Source organism: Channa argus, chromosome 4 (genome assembly GCF_033026475.1).
Source record: "Channa argus isolate prfri chromosome 4, Channa argus male v1.0, whole genome shotgun sequence".
In the NCBI taxonomy this organism is placed as follows: Eukaryota; Metazoa; Chordata; class Actinopteri; order Anabantiformes; family Channidae; genus Channa; species Channa argus.
This window is the reverse complement of record NC_090200.1, coordinates 21970271-21981275: the sequence shown is the minus strand read 5'-3', so window position 1 is coordinate 21981275 and position 11005 is coordinate 21970271. Positions and strand designations below refer to the sequence as shown.

The 11005-nt window shown below is 39.0% G+C and overlaps 1 protein-coding gene across 2 annotated transcripts in view; it reads right to left on the bottom strand.

Annotated features, from left to right (window-relative positions):
* Positions 1–688: 688 nt before the first annotated feature.
* The window catches only part of tmtc2b (transmembrane O-mannosyltransferase targeting cadherins 2b), an 86295-nt gene continuing 75978 nt past the window's right edge, over positions 689–11005 (bottom strand). For both annotated transcript variants that reach the window (XM_067501972.1, XM_067501973.1), the window contains 2 exons: positions 8301–8364; positions 689–2912 (listed from right to left, as the gene is read on the bottom strand). In XM_067501972.1, coding sequence (XP_067358073.1) covers positions 2733–2912; positions 8301–8364 — 244 coding nt within the window. In that variant the 3' untranslated portion in view covers positions 689–2732. The remainder of the gene's footprint in view (positions 2913–8300; positions 8365–11005) is intronic.

The window sequence follows — 11005 nt, the reverse complement described above, 5'->3', positions numbered from 1 at the left end:
CAAAGTAAGTGAAAATCTTCTATTTTATTAGATAAAGATTCAAATATGACTGGACACTTCAAGCAGTGTGTGTGCATTCCAGACCAATAAGTAAAGTTGGGCGCCATGGTGAGCAGACCTCTCATATAGACATGTGAGAAACATCACAAGGCTAGACTGCCTCATTTTCAGAAAAGGGCCTTTTGCTTGTCAGCGGGCTCTGAATTGTGGGGGAGGTTGGAATAAAAACACACCAGCCATATGTATACACTGTGCTACCCCCTCCATATGGGAATATTTACATGTCCTCTTTGTTGTTCAAAGATCAAGGTGCAGGAGATCCATTTGGGTCGATTTTATGGCACATTTTATCAAATTTGCAGGGGGGAGCTTTAAATGAGCAGTAAAACCTGTTGCACAGCATGCAAGACCACCCCATTAAGTCTGTGTCCCACGTGAATTTAAAGGCAATCTGACTTAACATTATAGCTGTGCATGTAGCTACAGAGTGTAAAGAGAATGTGTGTTTATGAAACATGAAAAATTGTTGCACAGGAAGCAAATCAAAAGCAGAACACCAAAAATTTATTGTGGAAAAAAGCAACACTGGGGAAAAAAGGTCTATTCTGGCACACTGTTTATCTTTATATTACAAAAAAAAAGGAGGAAAAAGGCTACAAATCTCCATAATTAATACAAATACAACCACTTTCAAAAATAAATCTTTAATTTAGTAAACGCTCTGTGAACAAGTTTCAGCAATAACCCAGCGCTTGAGATCCCTGAGGACAGACACAGAGTGAAACACTTCTTTTTTTTTTTTTACATCTTCACTCAAGCAATAACAATTAGCAGTGTTCGTTCCTAAACACTCTATGTACACAGGAGAAATTAGCACATGGTGTTTGTGAAATGTGGGGCAGAAATGAATGTGAACTGTGATTACATTTCACTAGTGACCATAACAGTCAGAAAGAGAACAGTGTTGACACCAATATGAGTGCAACAACTGACATACAGTGACATTTATATATTAAATCGTACAATTGTTATCCTGTATTTACTTATAGTGTGTCACTCAACCGTATTTGCAGGTTTTTCTCAGTAATGAGCACAAACATCTTATCTGGTAACTTCCTTCATTTTACATATAAAACACAGTGCCAGCTGGTTCTGTTGCTAAGGAAACACAAAGCAATAACTTACAATGTAATAAACTAAGGACGAAGATAATCAGGGAGGTTTGAGGCTGAAGACAATCAAATCACAAATACTTTACTTATTCTTACTCATGGAAAGGTGCCGTTTGACTTATCATATGCTGACAATTAACAAACAAACAAATAAATGTTAATTACGCAGAATATATACAGAATGAGACCTTAAGACTGTTGACAATACAGGAAACATAAGGAACCAAACTTGCCCAGTATCTGAGTTTCCACTTTAAGTCTGGCTACTTTTTTGCTGCATGATTTTCTGTATACTATAAACAATGTAGGTATATATTAAGATTCATTTATACAAACGTAGTGAAATTAGTTTATCCCAAAGCAAATATAGGCATTAAAATATTTCCCTCAGACAGGCTATGTCTGCGCATTGTTCCTTGATGAAAAGGTGTGCATCGGCATAGCTTTTGTATTTGGTTAGAAGAACTCCATCTGTTTCAGGTCCACACTCACCTCTTTGTACAAGCTTCAGGCGTGCGGGGAGAATTTGTACCCAAAAACTACCGTACCTGTCGTTTTACATTCTGTGACTTCCACAGGAAGGCAGCTTTCCATTTATAGTTTTTCACTGTTGTCGACAAGTTACCATGGTGACTTTGGCTCCTTCACAAGTGAAAACCAAAAGAAGCAGAAGTGGCACTTGCATGCTACTGCACACCGCTAAAGTAGAGTCACACCTTTTATTATAAGGCATTACAATGTGAAAGAAGTCCCACTCTCCTTGCTTTTAGGGTTCATGCCTCTTAGAAACTATTGTTGTGCTGTAATATCTGACAAATTCATTTCCCTTTTTCAGGACATCTGCTACAAAAGCTTTACAATAATGGCACAAATTTTCATATCTTCATTATGAAGTGCGTGTAATTTCATGAGTAAAACAAAATGACCCATTGAGGATGGGGAGAAAAAATGAACAGACTTGAGATTTTAGTGACATAAACCTGAATTACATGATTATTTTGGAGTTAAGTTAGCTTATTTTTTTCATTATCAAGATGGAACATCTGATCAAACCACGGACTTTATTAAAGTCGTGATGGAAAATACCCTCATCGCAGTGCTCTGAGATTATTTTCTCTCTTCTATTTTATCTCAGACTGCTTGGGGATGGGTTTTACCCTTTTGATCTACAACTGCTTTAAAAAAAAAAAAAAACTAACTAAAGCTAATTCATCACAAATGTTGAAGGCTGTACCTATAGTCAAAAGCTCTACATTTAAAAAAAAAGACAAAAATGCATGTGAGAGTACTCATTCGGAAGAATATTCTAGAGTCCAAATACCACGTACTGTAGTGCCGGCCAAACTCTAAGCATTGCTTCTGAGCAAAGCTGCTGGCTTAAGGTGCAGAGCTCAGGAGTCACCAGGAGGACTGTGCGGCACAGTAATCGTCTCTCTAAACAAACGTCCTCCCTGAGTCTCTTCCATCTCACACCAGATGAAAAGAGTAAATGAGAAGCGTGTGGGCTGTCTTTTATCCCAGGTCTGGCATACAGATGGCAGGTAGGTGGGCAGGGTAGGTTCAGGGGCTTGTGGTCTTCAGGCCCTGTTTCTCCATGATGTTCCAAAGCTTGCGCAAGTTGGACTGGGTGATGGTGTCATCCGGTTTCAGTTGGAGTGCTCGGAGGTAATTGGCTTCAGCTTCTTGCAGTTTCCCATTTAGGTGGAGGATTGCCCCCAGATTCATCAAAGCTGCAGGATACTTAAAACCAAAAAAAAAAAAAGGAGATCATTTTAAGACAAGATCGGATTCATACTAAGAATACCTCAGGCTAACTTAAAGTAAAGGTATACTGTGTGTTCAAGAACAGCAAAACCGGAGTCATACTGTGTAATGGGGAAGTAGTGTACAGTAGGTATAAACATAGTGATTCAGCTTAATGAGCTGACATACACACAATAACAGCTATTTACTCACAGTTAATGGTCTGTTTAGGATAAAGAAATAACTGAATGAGGAATTTAAATTTTACAACATGAGAGACCAAGGACTGATGAGATGAATATTGCATAAGAAGTCTATGTAGTCACACTTTGGGGGTATACATAATTTACTAAGGACTGGAATCTGACCAGAATTTTTTTTTCATTAAAGTGCATAAATAAAAGTTTTCTGGATATTAAACTGAAAAAAGGACAACTGTTAACGGATAAATTGTATTAACGCTTTAAAATAAGAGTGAAACACAAAGTTGCTTCATCATATGAGGCTTTACAGCTGACCCTAACACGCTACTGGTTCCTGTTTGTCAGATCACCCAGACTGTGGTGCAGTGTTTGGAGCTTGGTAACCATGCTGTTTTGCGTGTCCCTGTCTCTCATATGTGGCCACACATGTCAGGAGAGCAACCACAACTTTGAAGTGGGTCTAGATGAATATATTGTATATTCCTGCTGGTGCCAGGGGGCAAAATCATCATCAATGCGATGAGCGGAGTGAGTCATATGAACATAAGTACAGGAAAAGTGTTTGGGATGATAATCACAGTATGACCATGAATCCGGGCCAAGGGAGGGGCCACATCTGATTCCCATTTTAGTTTCAAGTGTGGAAAAGATGTTTAATCCTGTCATGAAGCTACTGCTTTAATGCTTGAGACTATTGTAATTTCTGTAATTGCAACTCCTAGGAAACAAGGAATGTTCAAATAAAACAGTCTTTGTAAAAATGGCAGTTCATATGCTTTAACTGCAGTGTTTGTGACTTTTTCCTATAATTATCACCCCATACATCATTGTCACATACAATGGCACATGATTATGGCATCTTGACATTTACTAATGTGCTGAACCACAGACTTTAATTTCTTTCTTATGGCCTATTAACTAATCAAGAGCAACACTGTTTGCATGGGAAAAAGTTTTTCAATAAATCTGTGCAACATTATGTGAAAATGTAAACCATTCAACCAACAACAGTGCTGCTACAGACAAACAATGAGAGCTTCTAAGAAAAACAAAAGCATGTAAAAAAGCTTGTAAAAGCACATGAAGCATCAATTAACTGCAACTTTACAGCTGTGGTGATGGGTGTCCATATTAAACAATGACAAATGTCTAAAATGTGAGCTAAGTTTAAAAACAAAAAAACAAACAAAACAAAAAAAAAAACTAAAGGCAGAATCTGTTGTCTTTCAATCTTCCCAAAACACCCAAAGCACTCCTTTGTATGAATCCGCTCCTATTTATGGAATGATGGGATGGGTCAGAGCACTCTTCACTCTCATATCACACCCACCACTCTGCTTGACCAATACCCCTGGATCAGCACTGGGCAATGAAGAAGAAATGCTGCAAAAGGAGCAGCTATTAAAACCATCAATACATTTTTCTGAGCATCACTGAGACGTTTGTTATTATCAGAATTTCATACATCAAGAACAATAAAATTGGAAAATAGCTTAGAGGCACAGTTGGAGGAGTTTGCTAGGGAGCATGTTTATGGGCTAAACAATGCTTGAGGATCATCCTGGTAATTTTAAAAGCTGGAATTAATGTTTTGTTTTTTATAATTCATGTGCAGGTTTCATGTGCAGGTTTCAAAGGATGGTATCTAGTTGTCATCTGTTGGGCGGGTCTTATATTATGAAAAATAGTAGTAATGCATTTCAGCCTATTATAAGAAAAATAGGCAGTTTTTGGAATCGTAAATTGTCCAAAACTATCTCAAGTAGACCTCCAGAATAAAATATGCATAACACAGCCACTTTAATAGCTTGGTCTATGCATTAACAAATGTATACCAAATAACTCATGAGACATGCAAGCAAACTGCACGTGCGACTGGTGAATCACAGCACACAGCACAAAGTTTATACTCCACATTTAAGGGTCAGTTATCCAGATTTTAAGCATATTTTTTCTGTGACATAAGTGAACACAGACACTTTAAAACTCTACAGCCATTATTCTTGCTTTATTCACACCATAGGTGGACACATCCAGCCTCTTTTGTTATACTGTCTTGTCTCACAGACCTCCCAAAGCATCTCTCTGTTTTTCTAATGTCAAGGTTAGATGAGTGATGCACAATGCATGACAATTTCAAAATGGAACCGCATGCTGCTGTTCTTATAGGGAGTATTACATTGATGAATAAATCAAAGACTCTGGAATAATCCTATGGTTCCTCAGCGAGGAGCGACTTCTTCTCTCAGTGCCTATAAAACATGTTAGAGATGCCCTGCCCAAAGTAAGGGCTGGCATAATCAACACTTCTGCCACTTTCTACTGCTGCTCCATGACATCAAATGTGCAGGATACTAGATACCACTTACTGGAAATGGTGCAATTATATTAATCCCTCAGAAAAAAAAATCCCTCAGTGTTTCAATTATTATTCCAAGGAGCAGCCAAAGTTCTTGACTTTAATAGTGGGGGTAATTCTGAAGCTGTTTGTGCTATGAATTACTTTCAGTTTGACCCCCTCGTTTGGGGGTCAAACCACAAAGTAACAGGGAGGAATCAATTTGCAAGTTAGGGAGTTTAACTAGTCAGAAAAAGGTGAGCCAAGACAAAACTGTTAATCCATAGGGACACAGCTAAAAGAGACAGTAAAGGGGCCCCACATGAATACTATATCTAAAGTGTGGAGGTGACAAGTATAGGTGTAAGGGTATATTGGAAAATTAGAGTTAATACCCTTTCATGGACTTGCTGAGGATTCTGTGTTAAGTGAAGTGCAATTATCCCTTAGCCTCAGTGTGTTTCTAAGAGGTCAGGAAGTTGTGAATGGTGTCACTGGAATCAAAGTGAGAGGATGATTATGGTCCAACAATACCCTGCTTTGGGTTCTCAAGATGGCTACATGTCCTTGCATCTGTGGATTAGGTTTCTGGCAAATGTCCACAGCAATGAAATCACAGGACAAAACTTAAATGTTTCCCTTTAGAGGTTGAAGGAAAGAACAAAGGGACGTAACCCTTTCATAGGATTTTAGCTAGCATCAAAAAGAAAAGTCTGTCGAGAGAGTAGTTTTTAAATGTTTGGAAGGTCGTTGAAAATTTATAAAGACAATGATGATTTGAGTTTTGAAGGCTGAAACGAGAAAACAGTGTCCAATTATTTGCAATACAAATCAAGGTGTATACAAAGGTGACTTAAACAGATAAAACATATTTTTACTGTATGTTCCTCCAAAAAAAATACTGATGATGAAAGCATGTATTAAACACAAAGCAAAGGCTCCTGGGTAGCAAATCAACTGACTCCTGGTTTTCCTCTTAGTACAGCTGCAACAGAGGTTCAAAAGATCTTTCCCTTTGCCCATGCAGAACTTATCGGTTGCAGAGTATAGTTTTCTTCCTCCCGCCTGTAGGCATCCACCTTTCCTCACCCAAGCCTTTCTGCCCCTACTTCATATTGTTAAGACTTCAGTGATTTATAGCCCACCTCCTCCATTCTTCCTTGCCCTTGCAACACTTGCAACACTCTGCAAAATGTTCTCTTGTCAAAGGCTTTCATTTTTCCCTCATTTCCTGTTGCTCTGTAACCTTTCTGCCTGCCAATCCTTCCCGAAACTGGCATGTAGCAGCAGAGCCGGGGCCAGATGTGGAGCATATTAGCCTGGACCGTAAAGCAACATATGCTATAAAGACTGTGAGAGTTGACTGTGAAACTAGGCCGGGGAATGACCTGACCTGATGCCTTCAGTAAGGCATTTAAGTCATGAATATGAACATGCAATGACGAACCTTCAAAGGTTGGGTGCTATATGGTGCAGACAGGAACGCAAAGCAAACCAAGACTGTGATAGGATTCAGCTCCTCCAAATAGAGGGAGTTGTTGGACTAAGAGAGTAAATGCCTTGATTGGAGGGAATTGTCTTTTCTCATAGCAAGCAGATGTATGTGCTTAATTTAAAACACCAGGGTCTTTGCAGAGAAAAGAGTCAGGCGGCAGTAAAGCACGAAATGACAAATGAAGATGGACAGGGTACATGGCTCAAGTCAAGTCGCAGTGGAGAGAACAAAGAATAATGGCAAAGAAGATGGATGAAGATGCTAAATTATAACTGTGCCTCAATTCTAAGTAATACAAATGGCAAAAGGAATCCAAGTGACCAAGCAGAGGCAAAAGTGTGTCTCAGGGTTTGGATGAGGACATCAAATGGGTGTTTTAAAGACACCAAGAAAATATGGACTAATACACTAATATCCAGCTCTGTTAGGACCAACTCATTGTGTAGTTTGAATGTTTTTATCTCTGTTAACAAGCATTCGTACCATTAAACAAACAGCCTTGCAATAAAATAACAATGCTGAGTCAGAGGGTGTTTGTTGCTTCAGGTACTGGTGAGACATGAAATATATTTCAGGAAGTCCTGTGTATACTGCTTTACCTCTCACCCTTTTCTTTTTCACATCACTCATGTATGTGCTTGAGTCGTAGCAATGAGAACATGTATTTTTATACCTTTCATCTAGGTTTAATAAGATGATAAAAACACACAATGCTTCGGCAAAATTCTACATTTGACGCTGAAAACAACAAAGGGGACAGGAGCTGTATTTCATGGTTTCTGTGGAAATTTTTACCCTTTAGTTTACTTTTTCTCTTTGTTTGTCATTGTTTGTATATATTGCAGTAGGGTTTGTGTGCTTGCAGAACCAAACTGTATTGTCTGTATAAGACTGCCCAGACGTATTTTGATGAATAATCCTGAGCTGCTTTCTTCTAGTCAAGACACAGGAACAAACAGGGTAACAGTGTGACCACATGCCAAACATATTTTGCTCCCTCTGCGGCCTTCACTTAAACAACCTGACCCCTCCTGTCAGAACTCTCAAAGACTGTACCCCATTCATTTTCAAGATGTCAGAGTCCCCTGACTGAGTGTTATTATCATTATTCTATTCCATCCACTTGCCCTGGCCTCTCCTTTGAAGTTTGTGATGGATGCTACACAAACAAAGCTCTGAGCTTAGTCTAAACCTATCGCTCATTTTCTGCGATCCACTGACAATGAAAGCCATTGTGACATGGGAGACTGGGCAGTAGTAATATTAAAAAAACACCCCTATTGTGATTGCACAGTGTCCATCAGAGTACATAATAATCAACGCGGTTAGCTTATCACGGCTGTACTCACATTGGGTCTCAGGTTTGCTGCTCGTCCGTAATACTTCTCAGCTGCCTCATTGAGACTGGCTTGTCTGCAAAGAAAAGACAGAGAGAAGCAATCATTACTCATCTTTTTTGCTCCCGGGTTCAGATGAGGCCTTGAGCCCTGCATGTTTACTGCCACTCCGGCGTCATTGAGAACGAGCAAAGAGCCTGAGGGACGAGAATGGCTGCTATCTTCATAGGTTTCTCAATTGATAGCATCTTTCACTCAATTACATCTGTGCTGAGCAGCGCACAGCAAGACATTTCTGTTCTAATTAAACTCTGACATTTGGACGGGACAATTGGCTTATTGAGAGCTTGAAGAAAACTAAACAAACCAAGTCTGATCAGAAATAGTCACTGTGCAACTGCGTAGCTGGTGGAATAAACATCTCGTAAAGATGTGAACATGGTACTGAAGCTCAAAAGCATGAATTAATTATGCTATCATAACAAACAGGGCAGCAGAGAGGATGGCACAGATGCACCAAAACATGCTGTATATTCCACACTGCAACAAAAAAAGGATTTTTCGACAGATGGCTTGTCGGCATGAGTCCCTGGAACGAGAACTACTTTGTTCCTGAGAATATGAATCCTGCAGTAAAGACAGGGATGATAAAAATTTTATCTTCCTTCATAATCCATTATACAAAAAGCTGTGACTCCTCTGTCACAAGAGTCCTCTGTCATTAATACAAAAATCACCTTTCAGGCCCACAGCTGCATGCTTTTCACTAATGGTACCAATTCTCCCGTTGCAAACAATTTGACTTGGACGAAGTCAAGGACAGAGTCAATGACGGCTGGCAGTGGAGCCCCTCAAGTCGTAATGATCAAAGGAAGTGAGCCTGTTGGAACCACAGTTTCATTTAGGCTGTCGCAGTCTATTAAGGGACCATCATCTACATGGTCCCAGATAAAGGAAAGATTTTTCTTTAAAATGAGTAGTAAACATGTCCTATTATTGTTTAGATTTAAAGACACGGTTTATGGTTCCTTAACGTTTCATCATTCACTAATCAATGAGTAGAGAATTTTTGTTTTGCAGCGAGTTAGAACATAACTTTAACACATCGTTAAATATAGCAAAGCCTCAAAAGCACAGGAACTAAGACCTGTGACTCAAGTGGTCGCCATAGAAACAGACATTTAAAAATAATAACGTCCAAGAACAGCCATTTGATATTTTAACATCAGTAGTGTGCACATCTTTAACAGGGATTAGCAAGTTAGCAGCTAGAATGTGAACATTGGCAACACCAGCAAAGTGATGTTTATTGATGTTTAGCAAGTATCAATTTGACATTGGCAATGTTGTTCAGCGTACTAGCACACTACTCCTTGCTATGTAGCAGTAAACACAAAGTACTGCTGAGGTGGATGGAAAGTCATTTGTATCAAGCTGGGAACCGAGAACGTTTATTCAAAATGTCACAATAATCTTTGAGTTGTTGTCATATGACCAAAGGGGTTCAGCAACTGACAGTGTAATCCACCATCCAAGTCAAGCCTGTCCTACATGTTACCACTTACATAACTAATGTAGAGAAGATCATGCTACTGCTGTTTTTTGTTTTTTCTTAACCACGACAGAATTTTTCCAGCTTGATTCAAAAAAAAAAACCAATTTCCATTCCAAAGGCAATCCAGACACCAACCCAAGTTGCTGTATTTGTCCTGAGATTATAAACGTGGGTTTCTCATCCAACCACAACCATATGTTTGTTTGCCAGCACAATATTTAGAAAGCACAGTCCTCTGAGGAAAACAAAATGCTCAAATCTAATTCTATAATATCATCATCACGTTTATAAACACATTATCAGAGGAGAATTGGAGAGCTGCCACTCTGACTAGGGGAGCAGCAGGACTTCTTTGGGCTGTCTGACTAAGGGTTGTGACAGTGCAGAAGACAATGGAGGACAAGTATGTGAACCGCTGTTTGGGTTTAAACCCGAGGAAGTCTGAGTGTGAGAGTCCAAAAGCAAGGGAAAGAAAGGAGAGAATTATGGGAAAATGGAGCAAGAATGAATGGGAAATTAAATCTCTGGAGGGAAAAAAAAATTCTTGACCATATTTCAAATCAGCAACTTAACCACTGATCTTTTTACCCTCACCGCTTGCTGTCCTGTAAGGCTTTATTAACCCCAGACATGCATGGCAATACTGGATACTAATGACTGAATGAACAAATTGTGTTTTCAACAACAGTCAGATATTTGTGCTTAAACTGCAGAATCAAATATGTCTCAACCACAGAAGTACATTTTTTTCAGGACTAAGATTTTAAGATTGCCAAACAGCACACAGACATCTGCCCTACGGGTAGTACTGTACAGTTTGGGCAGTACACCTTATGTAATATGCCACCAGCATTTCTTTTATTACCATTATAGGGCTATTATTACAAACTCGTTTATATGCTTTTTGGAAACCAAATATACGCAAATTGGCATATCTAATATGATGACATGCAGGTAAAATACAAAAATCATTCAGATATGGTGTCTTATATTATTCAGTAAGACATGTGGTTTAGATGGAAATCTATTGGGTAAACTTGAGTACATATCCAGCTTGTTTGCTTTTAGTTTTTTCATGTCTCTTGGCTTGTCTTCTCTGGTCTGTGAACATCTAGAGATGTGATGTTACTATGAGATCTCGGTACTTTTTCACTATGAATCA